Here is a 17,541-nt window from a genome sequence, read left to right on the forward strand (position 1 = left end):
TTATGGTGGCTTTGTAATGTGTTTGAAGTCAAAAAGTGTGAGGCTCCTAGCCTTGTTTTTCTTTTTCTTTTTCAAGATTATCTTGCTATTCCTGGTTCTTTGATTTCCCATATGAATTTTAGGATTTCTTTTTCTATTTCTGCAAAGAACATCTTTGGGATTTTGATGGGAATTGAGTTGAACTTGCAGGTCACTTTGGGTAGCACGGACATTGTAACCATATTAAATGTTCCACTCTATAAACTTGATGTCTTTCCATTGTATTCTTTTTGCTACAATTGTAAATGGGATTGTTTTCTACAATTCCTGTTCTGATTGTCCGTTGTTAGTGTGTGGAAACACGGCTGATTTTTGCGTGTTGACTTTCTTTCTTTTTTTTTTAAATTAACATATAATGTATTATTAGCCCCAGGGTTACAGGTCTGTGAATCGCCAGGCTTACACACTTGCATGTTGACTTTATTTATTGCATATTTGCCATCTTTGTTTATCAGTTCTAATGGTGTTTTTGTGGAATTTTTAGGATTTTCTATGTATATGTCACCTGTGGAGTGAAATAATTTTACTTCTTTCTTTCCAGTCCCAGTGCCTTTTATTTCTTTCTCTTGCCTAAGCTCTCTGGCTAGGACTTCGGTACTATGTTAAATAGAAGTGGCAAGCGTGGACATTCTTGCCTTGGTCTTCTTCTTCAAGGGAAGGCTATCAGTTTTCCACCTTTAAGCATGCCCGCTGTGGCTTTTCATACATGGTCTTTATTAGGATAATGTAGTTTCCCGCGGTCCCTAGTGCGTCCAGTGTATTGCCTCTTAACCAGACCGTTAGAATAGCAAAGTAGGTTGTTTTCCTGCCTCCTATGCTCTTTAACGTCTCCAAACCACAGAAAGTGTAGAAAGAACCTGGGGGATTAGAACCAGCCACCACTAGGGCAGCTGGAGGGCAGGGGGTGGGCAAGAAGCAGGTGGCTTGGCCTTTCCCCGCCGCAAAGACAGAAGCTGAGAGCTGCGGGGTGAGAGTGGTCTCGCTTCCCTCCGGTCTCAGGACGCCACAGCTCAGGCCCCGCCCCTCAGGAGCCTCTGGCCCCGCCCCGCCCCTGGCCCCGCCCCCGGCCCCGCCCCACTCCCTGCATGCCCCGCCCTTCCAGCCCCTACGCCGGCCCTGTCCCACCGTGGGATCCCGTGGAGAGCCCCACGTTACTTACTTTCAGCGGCCTGGGAGGAGGATGAGATCCGCAGGGACCGAGTGGAGCCTCAGAGTGTGTCTCTGTCGTGGCGGGAGCCCATCCCCGTCGGAGCTCCGGGGGCCAATGGCACGGAGTACGAGATCCGGTACTACGAGAAGGTGAGGCGCGGCATGGGTCGCACCAGGGCTGGTTCTGGGGCTGTGGTCTGTCTCCATGGAACTGCTTCCTTTTCTACCATCTCGCTGCAGAAGTCCTCCTTACTTTCTTCGTGAACATATCCACCGACCTTCTAAGGCCTGAGTTCCTTCCTGTCCCCTCCACTCCGTGCCTGGACCCCACGGGCTCCTCCGCTGTCCCGCTCTCTGCTTCCTCACCAGTCATCAGCTCCATTGTCGCCGCTTTTGCCTGGTGTTTACAGTTGACCCAGAGCGTTCCCTGGGGGCTGATCCAGATCTTGCTGTGGCCAGACCATAGACATATAATTCGCAACCCTTTTTAAGAAAAAGAATGCAGAAATACCATACTGTTTCAAAATTTGTAAATTTTGAAACAAATTACAAAATGTCTGACCTAGGTCAGGTGGCCCACTGGAACCTAGGTGCTCCTCATATTTAACTGCCTGCTCTCCCGAGCAATGCCTGGATGGATGAATTATTGTTACAGTTTTACTGATACACAGGATGTGTAATGCATAGTTTACAAATAAGAAGAAAATATATACAGTGTCCTTATTGTAAACTGCATCTAGCTGAATGATCCTTATAGGAGGTTTTTGCCAATTTTTGCTGACTGCTTGTATCTGTTGTCCATCTATGGTTGCAGTTCAACCTTGACTTGAGAAATGGAGATATGTCCCAGTCCACTATCTCTTTTCCCCATAAATGCATTGTCTTTAAATGTGATCTGTAATCTACTGTTAAAATGTTTCTCACCTTGGTGCAAATTTTATTCATTCAAGCGAAACCTTGCTTTCATCTTCAGCATGTCATGTTAGAACTTCACTCACCCCTTAGTGACTCGAGGGACTTCTTGGCTGAATCAGATAATAGTTTTTGGATACTGGAAGTCTACTGAGAGCTGTGAGTCGGGGGGGTGGGGGGGTGAGGAGTGAACACCGAAGAGGAGGGTCTCCTGAGTCACTGTTAGGTGATCTAGGGGATGGGGAGCCACCCACGGAGGAGGAGGACCAGGTCTGGGCTAAGAGGGTGAGCTTGGGTTAGCCCATGCAATGTCCAGGGAGTCCCTGGTACATCCAGGTGGATTTGGGAGTCTGGACGCTCAAGAGAGAGGCCTGTCCTGGAAAAAGAGAGGTGGGGCCTTTCAGCATAGAGCTGGGAGCTGATCGAAGCTTGGGCTGGAAGGGAAGGCCAAGAAGGACCATGAGAATGACAAGAGCAGCAGAGACAGAGCTCTGAGGAGCCCCAAGGTTAGGAGACAGCAGAGGAGGACACGGGGAAGGAGCTGGGCACGCAGTCACTGCTCACAGAGGGCTCACGGAACTGATACCACTGCGGGGAAGGGTCAGATCATAAGAGACAGAGTCCTGAAGCTGAGCTGGGGGGGGGGGGTGGTGCTCCAGACCCCAAGGGGATATGAATTTGCAGGGAACCAAAACCCTTGAAAAGAGGAACCTGTGCAAAAGGGGATCGGTTTGAAAGCCTTCAGGGGCAACGCAGATCCAAATCCTGGAGGCACAGTGCTCCTCATATGCCCATATCTGTGCACACCAGTCCCTCATCCCCTGCTCAGGGGCTTGCTCAGAGCATCTGATGGCTGCCCCGCCCTGCCCCTGCCCTCCCAGTCTCACTGCCTTTCCCTGGGTCGTTCAGATACCTGGAAGAGAGATTCCGAGTGGCCCATTTCTGTTCAGAGCCTGCCCCATTCTTGAATCCTGTGACCAAAGAACAGGGCCACATGATAATGGGCAGTGGGCATGACTGGGGCTCTAATAAGGTGGGAGGCTGGGCAGAGATGAAACAAGGGCCACATCTCCAGTACATGCCATTTTCACATGTGCTGGGGCGGGCAGTATGACATAGAGATAAAGCACGGGGCCCAAAGGAATCAAGACGGTGTTCTGATCTGATCCTTCCTTGATGTGACCGTCACCTATAAAAGAATGAAATGCTACTGCGAGCACTGTAGGTAGTGAGGCCTCTGAAAGTGTCTAGCACAGCAGCTGGCAGTGAGCCAGCCCTCACTCCATGACAGCTGCCACTGTCCCCACTGTCCAGCCTCGGGCGAGTCTCTCCACCCCTCTGTGCCCGATTCCTTGTCTGTGAATCCGTGCCTTGCACGACATTGTGAAAACCAGATGACAGAGGGAAGGAAAAACTTTGTGAGCTGACAGGGGCCAGGCAGGTGTCAGGTGTCATTCCTCTGAGGCATCAGCCCCAGCTCACCCTTGGGACCATCAGACCCTGATGTCCATCCCCAAGAAAGGGGGATCTAGCGTCTTCTCTAAAGTTTCTCTTACTGTTCTTAGCCGGAAGTACCACTGAGTGTAGGAGGGAACTTGGGTGCAGAGAAGGGTTGGAGAGCCTGTGGAAGAAGCCTTCGGGGCCCTCCGCACACAGTCAGGCTTTCCCACCCGGTCCATGCTTGCCTCAGGGCACTTCTCCAGCCCCCTACTCCTTGCCTTGCATTCTTCAAGGAGCTCAGGTCTGGTGCTGGATCTGGGCCTCACTTCTTGGTCCTTCCTCAGGGTCAGAGTGAGCAGACTTACTCCACGGTGAAGACAGGGGCACCTGCGGTCACTGTCACCAACCTGAAGCCGGCTACCCGCTACGTCTTTCAGATCCGGGCAGCTTCCCCAGGACCCTCCTGGGAGACCCAGAGCTTCAATCCCTCCATTGAAGTGCAGACCCCAGGGGAGGGTAAGTGATGTGTATGCGGGGAAGGATTGAGTAGGGAGACCAACTGGGGAGGGGGTGGTTATCCGTGCAATTAAGGGAACCTGCAGAACAGTTTAATTACAACCTAAATAATTCATGAATTTGGAATCCACCACCGAGGGTCTATTCAGTGACATGAATTAAATGGGGGGGCCTGTCCTGGGGGAGCTCACGGGGAGGGGCTCATGAACAGCCATAAGCCACATCTCAGCTGGGGTCTCCCAGCCTCCCAGGACCTCCTGTGTCTTGTAGAAACATCCCGTGCCCTCTCCAAGATTCTTGCCATTTTCCTTGGGAGGAGCTGTTGTCTCGTGGACACTCCTTGCTCCAATGGGTAAATTCTTTCCCATTCTGCTTCCTTCTCTCTGTCCTGATGGAGGCTCAAACGTGGGATGGGATGCCGTCCCTTTCCCCACTCGGCCTTAGAGTGAGAAGCACACTTCACTGAAGCTTGGGGACACAAAGGAGTTGCACCACAGCAATAAACAAAACAAAACAGAGGGAGAGCTGCGCACCTTTGGTGTGGGGGGGAATTGTATCGTATGTGAACCATTTCTCTAAGAAAGCTGTTATCAAGACAAAACAACAAAACAAAACAAAAGCTGAACATCAGATACCCTGATTCTAAAACAACTCTGGCTTGTCCCCCCACCCCGCCCCCCTCCGTGGTATCCTGCTATCCGCTTCCTCCCTTCCCCTCCCTGCCCTGGCTCCTCTCCCCCCACCACCCCCAAAGTCCCTTTCATGATGAGAGATGAGCAGCTTAGCTGTGGCTTGGGCGGTTTTGCCTGATGCTAACCCTGCCCTCGGGGTCTCACCTCTATCTACCCTGAGCAGTTCACGAAAAATATTTTCCTGGACAAAGGCAGTTCCCCCTAAGAGGCGTTCTGACACCAGCTGTCAAGATAATAATTCTTTCCAACCTGCTACACGAGTCTAATCCAAGATAGGAAGAGCTCGGAGCCCAAAGGGAGGTGGAGATAAAATGTGGAGGGAGTTTGGGTTCTGGGAAGAGAGACAGCACTTCTTGCTCGAATGCCTGTCTGTGCCAGGCCCCGGCCAGGTGCTGGCAGGAGGAGATTAGAGCTCTGTGTTGAAGACTGGGGAGCATTTGAATGTGTGGAGATGGGCAGGGAAGGCACGTAGGGTAGACAAATCCATCTGAACAAAGGCTCACGGGTTTGGCTGGAGTGAGTGCAGTGGGGGCGGGAGCTGGGGGCTGTTAGCTGAAATGGGCCAATGATTTCTGTTCATTTGGTGCTTCTCAGTGAGTAGACCCTGCTTGGTCCCCCGGCCTCCTTGGCCGTTGCCCAGGCTCTGGGGGAATGGGTCTCCCAGTCTGCGGAGCACTCCTTCCGCTGAGCACTCCTTCCACTGAGCTCTGACCCTGACTCAGGAGCACGACGAAGGACCCCGTATCAGCTACCCATTGCTTGTAACAAATTACCCCACAGCAAGTAGCTGTGAACAGCCAACACTTTTTCTCTCATGGGTTTTGTGGGTCAGGCACCTGGGTGCTGTTTACCTAGGTGCCACGGGCTCAGGGTCCCTCCCAGCTGTGGTTCCTCAAGGCTGGAGTTCTCGCCAGCTCTTTACCAGAGGCATGAGGTTCCCTGCCTCTTGGGCTTCTCCCTAGAGCTCCTCATCACACAGCAACACGATTCTTTCAGAGACTGTGAGTGAGAGAGAGAGAGGGTGCCCAGGACAAGCCGCAGTCTCCTGTCTGTGACATCTCGCCCCTTCGGAGGCATTCTCTTCATTAGAAATGAGTCCCTATGTCAAGCCCATGCTCAAGAGGACTGAATACCAGTTGGGGAATCCAGAGGGCACATCTCGGAGGCCACCTGGCACCACCGCCCTGTCTCTATTTCCGTGTCCACGTGGACATCTCATTTCAGACACTTCTCAGCAACTCCCCCTGCCTCTGTCCCAGCCAGACCCTGGGTCCTGGCCCCATCTCTGGAACCATGGGCTCTAAAATCTCATTGACCTTGGCCTTGTTGGCCTCTAAGTCTCCTTTCCTCCTCTGTCTCTTGTCACCTGACTGTGACATCCTCCTTACAGGCCTTGGGATCCGACTTCATCTCCCAGGCTGTGAGCCCCCTCCTGGCCCCATGTTACCCTGGCCACTGTGGATCCTCCCCGGGGAAATGCTCTCCAGCTGTGTTGGTCCCCACTGCCTGGACACTGCCCTGCACCCGCCTGCTCATCCCAGAGCCTGGAGCCGGGAGCCGGCCTGAGACCTCTGTCCCACACCTCGCCTAATCTCAGCTGAGTCTCTGGGGCTGCGCGGCATCTCCCCCATTCTAAGTAGTTTTCCCAAAAGGCCCCCTCTCTCAGGCACTTCCTGTCCAGCCCTGCTCCTCACAGATGCCTTCATCCCTTTCGCCTCAGGCAGGATCTCTGTCCATCGCTCCCTGTCACTGTCAGGATGAAGTCCCTGCTCCTTGGCCTGGCATCCCAGGCCTTTCAGTTGCTGTCCACCCCCCCCCATTCCCTTTTTCCTCCTACTCCATCCAGCTTCACATCTGGCCCCTCTCAGCCCCCACGAAGTCTGTTTCCCCAGCCCCACGGGATGGCTTGCCATTTTCCAGACCCAGCTTGCGCTCCCGAGCAGCACCACAACCATGCTGAGCTCTGAGGCCCGGTGCAGATGCCACGGCTCTTCTGTGAGGCCTTCCTCACTGGCTTTAGGAGGAAAGGAGCCTGTCTCTGCTCAGCTCTCTGCTTCTGTTTTCATTCTACATTTGGAATTCTGTTTCTGTCTCCCCCACTGGTCTGTACACTTCCTGGGGCGGGGATTCTGGCTCATTCATTGCTGTCTTCTGAGGGCTGGTGGCAGCCTGTCATACAGGTTGGGTGGAGGGATGGACAGATGGATGGATGGATAGATAGATGGAATTGGGAGTCTGGGGTCCTCCTGGCCCCTCTCTTGGGGAAAGAGTTCACAGTAGAGGCTTTTGGAATCAGGTTCGAATCTTAGGTTCACCATGTATTAGTCGTGGGACCCTGGGCAGATTGCACAACTTTCCTCAGTGTCGGTCTCCTTGGCTATAAAATGGAGACGCCACTACCTTACCTGCTGGTTGTGACCACGAGCGGCGTCATCTAGTGAAGGCACGTGGCACAGTATCTTGAATGGAGTAAGCGTGCATTCGGTGTTCCCTTACTGTGATGCCAGCCGGTCTGGATGGGGCTGGGGAGCTGCAGGGGAGAGGCTGTTCCCCCTGCAGAGCTCCATTAAGTCAGTACCCAATGGAAAGGCACAAAGGGAGGCCCAGGCGTGCCTGTGTGGACCCCGGGGAGGTCCTCTCTCTCCCAGAGCTGGACTGCAGGGAGAGCGGGAAGCTCCGGGTGCCACTGCGGGACCTCAGCTACGGGGATGTGGCAGGGGTCGGCCCTGGGGCCTGGGGCAGGCCCTCTGCCTGCCTCAACCTGTGATTTACCCCCAGCTGCCTCAGGGTCCAGAGACCACAACCCTGCGGTGGTTGTCACCGTGGTGACCGTCTCAGCCCTCCTCGTCCTGGGCTCCGTGATGAGCGTGCTGGCCATGTGGAGGAGGTAGGTGGCTGGTCCCAGCCGGGCTGACTCCCGGGGGGTCGGGTTCCTGGGCACCCTCACGTGCACTCACAGTCCCTCTGTCTGTACCTGCGTTTGTACATGTGCAGATCTGCTCACGCAGACATCTTGCTGTGTAGACCGAGGCTGGGCTGGTGAGCTCTCAGCCCCTCCCCCCTAGTTCCCGCTCCTTGCGCAGCCGGCATGCAGCTGGCTCAGCCACGGGGGGATGAAGGGGATTTAGCTCCTTAACTCATTAAATGTCAGAAGGCATCACTGAGGACGGAATCAAGCCCCGGCTGCTCCAGTGTGATTAGGATTCTCCTGAGGCGCTCAGAGGCCCCCAGCCCCGGCCCGCAAGGGATCCTGAGGCCCTTTAACACAGGCAAGGGGAAGAAAGGCAGAAATTGTGTGTGGGAGGGGGGAGGACAGGGAGGGGAACTCATACACCAGAGCCCCCCACCCCCACCCCCAGCAGGAGGACGCTTGCAGGAGAGTGGGCAGAGAAAGAGAATGGGAGGAGGGGGAAGGATGTGGAGCTTGAGTTTGGTTCAGAGAAGATTCCAGTTCTTTTGCACGCGGCAGAAACCTCATAGCATGTATTTCCGCCTTCTCCCCAGGGCCACACTCTGCTGCACGCAGAGGTACAAGGCTGGGGCTGAGGTCAGCAGACTTGAGAGGGGGAAAGTCTGCATGTGATGGGCTGGCCAGGGGAGGGGGGTGCGGGCGGTGCGGGGTGCAGAGGAGAGTGATGGCTGCTCCGGGAGCTGCATTCCCAGCTCATCTCAGCATCCTGGAACTGCCTGTGGGCTGGAGGGGCAGGGAGCTTTCACACGGCACTGTTTTCTTGGCCTCGAGTGGAGCACTGAAAGTGACTGAGGAGGGGAGAGCCTTGCCTGGGGGTCTGGGAGCCCCTCTGCCTGGGCCAGGATGGTAAGGGAGGCAGGACAGGAGTCGTGAGCTCCTTTCTGGTGCCTAGATGCCCACACTGGACCTGTTAGGAAAATAGGACAGGATTGGACAGGAGCTGAGAGCCTCTTGTCCTGGCTGGGAGCTTAGGGACTCGGGGAGGCAGGAGGAGGACCTGGGAGAGAGGGGTGTGAGGAGCACCTCTCTGGGGAGGAGCTGTGCAGGACAGGGTAAGCTGCCCAGGAGCACCTCGGAGCAGATGTGCAAGGGCAGGTAGAGTAAGCCAGGGCTCGCTCTCAAAACCTGCTCAAAATCCAGGGGCGCAGAAACAAGGAGAAGCTGCCAATAAGATGCTGACGGGCTTGTCCAGCCAGCCACATGGGCTGACCGCTCTCAGGGTCCCTGCCGTACTTGCCCTCTGCGGGGTCTCCTCCCCTCCGCTCTCCCTCCCCACCCCACCCTGGCTCATTCCACTTCTCACCAGAGGGTATTGTCCAGTGGAAACGTCTCCGTTTCTCTGCCCCTCCTCCATCCAATCGGCCTTGCCCCCTTCCTCTCCACCCACCTTTCCTGGATGTTCCTATCATTCATGGGAAGTCCAGTCACCATGCTGGGTGACTTCAGTGACCCTTGGATAACCTCCCATTCATTGGCTTCTCGGTTCTTTGACTTGCTCAGTCCCAGGGACCTTCTGTTCCGTTCCACCTCCGCCTCCCTCTCCCATGTCCTGCCATCGAGCTGGCCATCACCCCAAATACTGTGTCCGACTGGCTCTTCCACTTACGCCCTGCAGGTGCGCTGGCCTTACGAGTTGTCCCCTCGGCCACATCTGCTGCACCTGCTCCCTCATGCATCCCCAAGTCTGCACACCTGCCTGTCTCTGCACCCATCCTCTCCCTCCCTCTGCTCTAGAGTAGGTGCCTTCCTCCCAGTCCTTCCTGCTGTGTTGCGTATCCTGCCCCTTCTCACCATCTCGGGAGCCCTACTATTTGTAACGTCCCCCTCTGCCCCACATAACAGCTGACATTTAGTGAGTGCTTTGTAAGCTTTGTGCAACCCTGCTGTATTGGGCAGGGCCGTCTTTATCCTGTTTTTATTAAAAAGAAATCCGAGCCCACCCAGCCCTGCTGCTACCAAGTGCAGGAGCTGGGAAGCCAGTTCCTGCATGAGGTTCCAGAGCCCATGCTGCTAACCACCATCGTGACTACTTCAGCCGCCTTTCCCATCCATATAGAAACACCTCCCTAACTGCCCCCTCCCCCGAGCCTCCATGCCATCACTCTCCCCTGTACCCCTTTTTCTTTCCTTCCTTCCTGTGCCATGGTCACCCCTGATTTTCCCTCTGCTTCCCTTTAACTTGTGATCTCCTCTGTGGCCTCTTTCTCTTCTACCCGGTCTCTAAATGTCGGGGTGCTCAGACTTGTCCACAGTCCCACTTCCCAGGCTCTGTCCGCTGCCTGGACGGTGCTCACAACTCCCCAAAGCAGACCTCTTCTCCATCCGCCCCTCATTTCTAACTCCCTACTCCGCACCCCTCCCTGCTCACCCCGTGAGCTCTGCAGATTCCCACCGGCTCAGCGTGAGCCTCTCCTCTCCCGGTCCTGGTCTACGGCACCACCGTCCACAGCTGGGCAATCCAGAACATGAGAAGTCATTCCCACCTTCTCCTTCCCCTTTCTGCCTTCCAGCAGTCCCGTCACCTAAACGTCACTTGAGTCCTCTTGCTTTTCTCCAGCTCCGTGCTCCCCCTGCATCCCAAGGCACCACCGCCAGCTCCTGTGGGTGCAGCCCAGCAGGATCTTTCTAAAAGGCAGCTTGAGTCATGGTCTTACCTGCTCAGCAGCGCCAGGTTCTCTCCTCTGGGCCGGCAAGGCCCTGCCTCAGGGCAGCTTGGGTTCAAAGTCAGGGGTATGGACTTGGGTGCCTCTGGAGTTGCAGGAACGTGCATTACATCTCCGAGTAAAAATAACTAGGAATGGGGGTGGGGATGAGGGGTTAGGTCTGGGGTTAGGGTTCTGTGTCAGCTGTGGGGAAGATGTTTCCAAAACAGGACGGGAAGGTCCCTCCCCAGGGCTCAGATCTTCCTGGCTTTGAAGGCTAAGGAGCTGCCACCCTGGGTGTGGTGAGATGGGTGGGGCTGGGGCTCCCTCCATCCAAGAATGCCTCTGTGCCTCCCCAGGCCCTGCCCCTATGGCAAAGGAGGTCAGGACGCCCACGATGAGGAGGAGCTGTATTTCCACTGTGAGTTGTCACCTGGCCCCTGCTTAGCCCTCTTCCTTGCTGTCCTTCATAACCCCGCCCCCTCCCCCACCCCAGGGCCACGGAACCCCTTCCCCTCCACCCCCCTACTCCCCACCCCCAACCCCGGCCCATCTCTGCCTCTCTCTGCATTCCAGTCAAAGTCCCAACGCGCCGCACATTCCTAGACCCCCAGAGCTGCGGGGACCCTCTGCAGGCTGTTCATCTGTTTGCCAAGGAGTTGGATGCAAAAACCGTCACCCTGGAGAGGAGCCTCGGAGCAGGCAAGCTGGGCCCCCGAGAAGCCTTGTCCGTCCCAAGAGGCCCCTCTTCCCTACCTACCCCGCCTCTGCCCCCCAGGCCTTCCCCATTTCTGGAAGCCCTGCCTTCACCCCAGTCCCAGCCTGCCCAGAAGGCTCCAGTTCCACCCCAGACAGGACCTCTACTCACCAGGTTCCAGGGAAGGGGATGGTGGAGGGGGTCTGTGATCCTGCCTTCCTACCCTCTCCCCGTCCCCACAGTCACCAGACCTGCCCACCCTAGTCCTTTCCCCACTGGCCTCTGCAGACTGCCCCTGGCGGGGGTGTAGTCCCAGGCCTTCATGGAGGGGGCAGTGGGGAGGAGCATTCACAGACTTGGGGACCAGACACCCCTGAGTTCTAGTCCTGGCTCTGCCACTGACCAGCTGTGTGACCAAGGGCACATGGCTCTCCTGCTTGGAACCTGTTCCTTTGCTGAAATGAGCACGAGAACTGCCTCGTCGGGGGGACTGCGAAGCCCGTGTCATGTGGCTGATTCTCAGTTTACCGTGATTTGAACTCGGGAGCCCCGAGCCCCAGGCCAGAAATGGCCCGTGATCCAGAAACTGCTTGTCCACCGCTCACCAAGCCTGGGTTGGCCAGGGGATGACCTCCAGGGGACTGTCTGAGGTGTTCTCTTCTCACAGGGCGGTTCGGGGAGCTGTCCCTCGGCTGCCTGCAGCTCCCTGGCCGCCAGGAACTCCCCGTGGCCGTGCACATGCTCAGGGACGGCTGCTCTGACTCCCAGAGGCTCAGCTTCCTGGCTGAGGCCCTCACCGTGGGCCAGTTTGACCACAGCCATATCGTGAGGCTGGAGGGTGTGGTCACCCGAGGTAGGGCCGTGTGTTCTGCAGCTATGGGGGTGGAAATGGGGTGGAAGGTGGGGTGCTCCTATGTCCCCAGGCCCTTTCTCCAGCCACGGGAGGGAGCCCCTAAGCTGCCCGGTGTGGAAAGAAGGCCTCAGCTTTTCTTTCACTGACTCAGGGAGGCCCTTTTGACCTTGAATGACCTTTCTGACCTGTCATGACACTGTCGGGGGTGGATGGCTTGGACCTTGGGTGATTTTTCTTAGCGAACTTATTGCAGCTCCTGGTTCTTGGTCGTTGTCCTCCTCCCTATGCCCCCTCTTTTGTTCTTTGGCATAGAGGGTCCTGGGTCATGCAGGAGGGTGGCCCGGCTGGGGAAACTTCTTTCTGGCCATCCTGGCCCAGGCTGGGGCCCGGGTTGGGGGAGCATGTGTGCATGCGGAGGGGAGCAGGCAACTTAGCGCGTGTGTCCCCCTGCCTGGCACAGGAAGCACCTTGATGATTGTCACCGAGTACATGAGCCACGGGGCCCTGGATGGCTTCCTGCGGGTGAGTGGCCTGGGTCCCGGGCTGGGGGGTACCGCTCACCATGTGAGTCTTCATTCCTTACTTTTCTCTTTGGTGGGACTTGTACTTGGCATCATTCCCTAAAAAGGGGCCCCTTGGCCAGGCCCGCTTGGTGGGTCCCAGGGCAAACCCAGAGATGGGTAGGTGACTTCCCTGGGGTCCCACAGCCCCCAGAACTGAATGTTCCTCCCACAGCGCCATGAAGGCCAGCTGGCGGCTGGGCAGCTGTTGGGGCTGCTGCCCGGGCTGGCGTCGGCCATGAAGTATCTATCGGAAATGGGCTACGTTCACCGGGGCCTGGCGGCCCGCCGTGTACTGGTCAGCAGCGGCCTTATCTGCAAGATCTCTGGCTTTGGGCGGGGTCCCCGAGACCGAGCAGAGGCCGTCTATACCACCATGGTGAGGATTCCCTTCTCCCAGGCAAACCTGCCCATCAGACCGCACCAGATCCCCATCACCCACTCCCGCCCTCTACCCTGCTTGGTCAGGGCCACTCTCCCTACAGCCCCACCCCTCCCTGAATAAATGCCGGTGTAGGCATCATTATGTGCTTTCCCGAGAGGTGCCGCTGGGAGGACGGCATGCGGGGCTGGATCTGGGCTCCGTGGGGTGGGGAGGTCTGGGTGTGCTTGGGCCAGTCCCTTCCTGCCCCTGACCTGCTTGTGTGTCCGCAGAGCGGCCGGAGCCCAGCGCTTTGGGCCGCCCCTGAGACCCTGCAGTTCGGACACTTCAGCTCTGCCAGTGACGTGTGGAGCTTCGGTGTCGTCATGTGGGAGCTGATGGCCTTTGGGGAGCGGCCCTACTGGGACATGTCTGGCCAAGACGTGAGTGACTCAGGCCCCAGCTCCCTGACCTCTGCCCATTGACCCTTGACCTCTCAGCCCTAGGCCCCTCTTCACTGTCTGCTTGCTTCCTGTCCTGCCTGGTCACATCCTCCTGGGGATGGGATTCTGTGTGCATGTGCTGGAGGGACTTAAAGCTTCCCGTCTGCCCCTCGCCCCCATGGCCCAGGTGATCAAGGCGGTGGAGGACGGCTTCCGGCTGCCCCCGCCCAGGAATTGCCCCACCCCCCTACACCGGCTGATGCTTGACTGCTGGCAGAAGGACCCGAGCGAGCGGCCCAGGTTCTCCCAGATCCACAGCCTCCTGAGCAAGATGGTGCAGGACCCAGAGCCCCCGAAGTGTGCCACAACCACCTCTCCCAGGTACAGCTGATGCCCCATGTGTCCTGGGTACACTCCCACCCACCCACCCCAACCACCGGACACAGCCAACCTCTCCCCTCGCCACGAGTGGCCTCCCAACATGGCCCGAGCATAACTGCCCCACCTGTCCCCCCACCTGTCCCCCCACCTATCCCACCCCACCTGTGCCCCTACCTGTCCTATCCCACTTGCCCCACCCCACCTTTCCCTACACCTGTCCCCTACCTGTCCCACCCCACCTGTTCCCATCTGTGCCCCCACCTATCCTACCCCACCTGTCCCCCCACTTGCCCCATCCCACCTGTCCCCCCACCTGTCCCCCCACTTGCCCCACCCCACCTGTCCCACCTGCCCCTCCCACCTGTCCCACTCTACCTGTCCCACCCCACTTGTGCCCCCCAACTACCCCCCTACCTGTCCCACCCCACCTGTCCAGGTAGGTCTGCTCACGCAGTTGCCCTGGATAGATCTGCTACTCCGCCTGCCTCAGACACACGGATGTTGTCCTCCATCTTAGTCACTCTGCTTGTCCTGGGTTTTGCCTCACACGTCCCAGTAAAATGACCACCGACTGGGTGAATGCGTGTGGAAATAGTTCCAACAGGTCTGTAGTTGCAATAAATAAGTGAAGTGAGTATTGTAGTTGTCCCAAATATGACACGGGTCACCCCCAAATCATCCTAGGTGTGTCCTACCCCCCCCGAGACTGTTCCAGATACTCCCAGTACTTAGCTGGCTCAGGTGCAACCCGTTCTCTGCCTACCTGCCTGCGTATCTTGAAACCCATCCCTGTTCTGATGATGCCTCGTACTCCGTGGGGCCAGGTCCGCCCTGGGGCTCGGTTGCTCTCCCCTCTTCCTGTCCTTTCTCAGCTGGCCTCTCCTCAGGAGTGTGGCCAGGTCTGCTGTCGACTGACCATAGCTCCTCTGCCCCCAGGCCCCCCACCCCCCTGGCGGACCGCGCCTTCTCTGCCTTCCCATCCTTTGGCTCCGTGGGCGCATGGCTGGAGGCCCTGGACCTGGGCCGCTACAAGGACAGCTTCACTGCCGGTGGCTACGGGAGCCTGGAGGCCGTGGCCGCCATGGCCGCCCAGTGAGTCGGAGGAACGTGTCCGGAAGGCCCGAGCCTGTCCCAGTTCTGGGCCCTTCCCTGTCCCAGCGGAGGGAGGGAGAGAAGAGGGTTGGAGCCAGTGGGGTCTGACCAGCCCTTCTTTCAGGGACCTGGTAAACCTGGGCATCTCGTCGGCAGAACATCGAGAGGCCCTCCTCAGCGGGATCAGCGCCCTGCGGGCATGTGTGCTCCAGCTGCAAGGCCAAGGGGTGCAGGTGTGAGCTGCACCGGCCCTTGGGGGCCAGGACCCCAGCCCTCACAGGGACCCTGGCCTGCCGCGCCCCAGGGGGTCGGAGTGAGCGCGTGTTCCCTGCATTTGGGGCCCAGAGCGTGTCTGGGACCACAGTTCCCCTCCTTTCACTGACTACTCCTCCCGTTTTCCCTGGTCTGGACCCCTTGGCTGACTCAGCCCCCCTGGCCAGAGGGTTCAAATCCCTGGGGAGAACCCCTGAGATAACACAAGAGAAAATGCAAGGTCTCAGAGACCATGGCGGGTGGGACGGAGAGGGAAGATATAGCTTTAAATTGCCTGGCTCATGTTTTCCTGTCTTCCATACCTACTGGGGCCTGGGGCGTACCCCAGTGGGTGCCCCTTTTCCCCACAGACCTATTGTCCAGTTGGCAGCATGGGTCCCTAATAAGCTCCCAAGAGACCTGGCAGGGACCACCGCTTCCTGGCAGCCTGTCCTGAAGGGCCCCGGAAAGGCGAGGTCCTCAGCTTCCTGCACAAGGGCTCGGCCCTGTCCGCACACTGGTCCTGGGGCCCAGGCAGCGAAGGTGGTGCTGAGCTCCGGGCCTGGACCCTAAGGGCCCCAGACTTGGAGCTGATTTCTGCCTCCCCTGGTCTTGGGCTGGGAGTTCAGGGTAAGGGAGAGGGTCCTGGCTAGGCCATTAAGGTTCTGGTGCTCCTCTGAGGCCCACCGTAGGCCTCCCCTTTGCATTCCTTTTATAAATTCACTGCCCTGGACATCTGAGACAAGCATGAGGGAGAGGTTTTCTACCTGAAGACCCGTGAGCATTGCTGTCCCGCCATGGGGGATGGTGAAGACGTCCTCAGAGTGGACCTTATCTCTCCGACAGGCTCTGAGCCACACTGCAGAGAGGAAAGGTGGAGGCTGGCAGAGGAGTGAGGGCCGGGGCTGGGGTTGGAACCCACGGGCCCACCTCCCCGTTCGGGGCAGTCCAGAGGTTGGCTCTGGAGAGAGAGTCCCTGGTCCTACCTGTACCCCGTGGATGCCCAGGGGTGCTCTGAGGTGACCACCTCTCGCAAGCGCTGTCTCCTGGGCACCACTCAGCCTCCTGGGGGCACCTTCTCCCTCTGGTTTCTGTGGGGCTCCAACAGGAGCGGCCACACTGAACTAACTCCAGAGTTCCTTATCCAGAAGGGCTTCCCGGAGGTGGTGTGATCGTGAGGCCAGGGCTTTCATTGGACAGCAGGAAGGCCGCTGAGTCTGGACAGGATTCCAGGGGCTGCATTTGTCCAGGTCACCCCTGCCATATGCCTACTCTGGGCTTGGCTGTGGGGTCGGGGTCGGGGGGAGGAAGAGCCGAGGGGGAGGCGAGGGGGGTGGATGAGACATTGAGCTGGCCCATGGAGGGCTCAGCTAGGTGGGGAGACGAGCTCAGGCACTGAGAAGGATGACAGGGGCGCCTTCCAAAAGTGTTCTGGGCCCCACAGGAGTCCTCTGGGTCTGTGGGCTGGTGGGCCCGAGGGCAGGTGGACACTCCTGTGATTTGTGTACATGGAGGTGTGTCTGGAAAGGCTTCTTGGCTGAGAGACTGATGCATAAGTTGAACAAGAATTTGAAGGTAGGAATGGGGGCATCTCTCCTTGGGGTAGGGGTAGTTTTGCACAGGCCAAGATGGAGGGCCTAGGACAAGAGGCATCCAAGCAGAGGGGCTAGCATGAGAAGGAGCCGGGAGGGTGGAAGAGACCGTGCATTTTGGGGGAGCACCCACGGTGGGGGACAGTGCCTCACACCAGTGCCTTTGGCCTCACCCTGCCAGCAGCAGCTCTTCTGTCCTTGGAGCCCCTCCCTCTGCTCCCCACCTCCTAGGCACCTGCCCCAGTGACTTTGAGGGTACCGGGGGAGCTCGAGATGCTGCTTCCACCTTCGACAGGGCTGGAGGGTATGGTCCCTTGCCAGCTGCCCTCCAGGCTCGCCCCCTCCCCCCGCCCAAGCTTGGAAAGCATGTGGCGGGGAGGACCAGTGTCCCATCTTGGGGAGGGAGGCTCAGCCCCATCTCCAGCACATCAATCATGCTCTGAAGGCCCAAGTCCCCTCCCCACCCCCTGGCTGTTCTGCAGAGGGGGCTCCTGGCTGTGCTGGCAGGACTTCGGTGTCCAGGGTAGACCCCCCTCTATGGAGGAGTGAGGTCCCAGAATCCTGAGGGGTCCCAGACCTCTGCCCTGCATGGATGCGGGCTGATGGCTCTCTGGGAGCCCTCTACAGATCTATTTTTATATGGAACTTGTTCACTGGACAGAGGGAGGTGGCCTGCAACCCTCCGGCTCCCCCATCTGAGCCCATTTGGGGAGGGAAGGGGCTGGTGGCGGGGGAGGGGGTGGTTCCTTTGACTAATTCTGGAGATGTTTTTATATTTCGTGGGTTCTATATGCAGGACAAAGTAATAAAAACTTGTCTGTGATATGGTATCTCTTTCAGTGACAATTGCTTACCCATTAAGATCTTATGTGGGGGGGGGTTTCCACCATCCCCCGCCCGCCGTGGGGTGTCTCCAGAGTGCGTGTGTGAGGTCTCTCTGTGTAGACAT

The 17,541-nt window shown here is 57.6% G+C and overlaps 1 protein-coding gene across 6 annotated transcripts in view; it reads left to right on the forward strand.

The window, feature by feature from the left end:
- Positions 1 to 17,291, forward strand: part of EPHA10 (EPH receptor A10) — a 40,748-nt gene extending 23,457 nt beyond the window's left edge. For 2 of the 6 annotated variants that reach the window (XM_045997228.1, XM_045997258.1), the window contains 12 exons: positions 1,205 to 1,338; positions 3,885 to 4,056; positions 7,527 to 7,635; positions 10,721 to 10,782; positions 10,938 to 11,063; positions 11,726 to 11,911; positions 12,372 to 12,433; positions 12,647 to 12,850; positions 13,126 to 13,275; positions 13,463 to 13,656; positions 14,593 to 14,748; positions 14,873 to 17,291. In XM_045997228.1, the coding sequence (XP_045853184.1) occupies positions 1,205 to 1,338; positions 3,885 to 4,056; positions 7,527 to 7,635; positions 10,721 to 10,782; positions 10,938 to 11,063; positions 11,726 to 11,911; positions 12,372 to 12,433; positions 12,647 to 12,850; positions 13,126 to 13,275; positions 13,463 to 13,656; positions 14,593 to 14,748; positions 14,873 to 14,987 (1,670 nt within the window). In that variant the 3' untranslated portion in view covers positions 14,988 to 17,291. Of the gene's footprint in view, positions 1 to 1,204; positions 1,339 to 3,884; positions 4,057 to 7,526; positions 7,636 to 10,720; positions 10,783 to 10,937; positions 11,064 to 11,725; positions 11,912 to 12,371; positions 12,434 to 12,646; positions 12,851 to 13,125; positions 13,276 to 13,462; positions 13,657 to 14,092; positions 14,224 to 14,592; positions 14,749 to 14,872 lie in introns of those variants that run through there. The other 4 variants (XM_045997236.1, XM_045997245.1, XM_045997250.1 and 1 more) reach the window with 4 other exon arrangements.
- Positions 17,292 to 17,541: the final 250 nt, after the last annotated feature.

The sequence above is a fragment of the Meles meles genome, chromosome 1 (assembly GCF_922984935.1).
Source record: "Meles meles chromosome 1, mMelMel3.1 paternal haplotype, whole genome shotgun sequence".
Lineage (NCBI taxonomy): Eukaryota > Metazoa > Chordata > Mammalia > Carnivora > Mustelidae > Meles > Meles meles.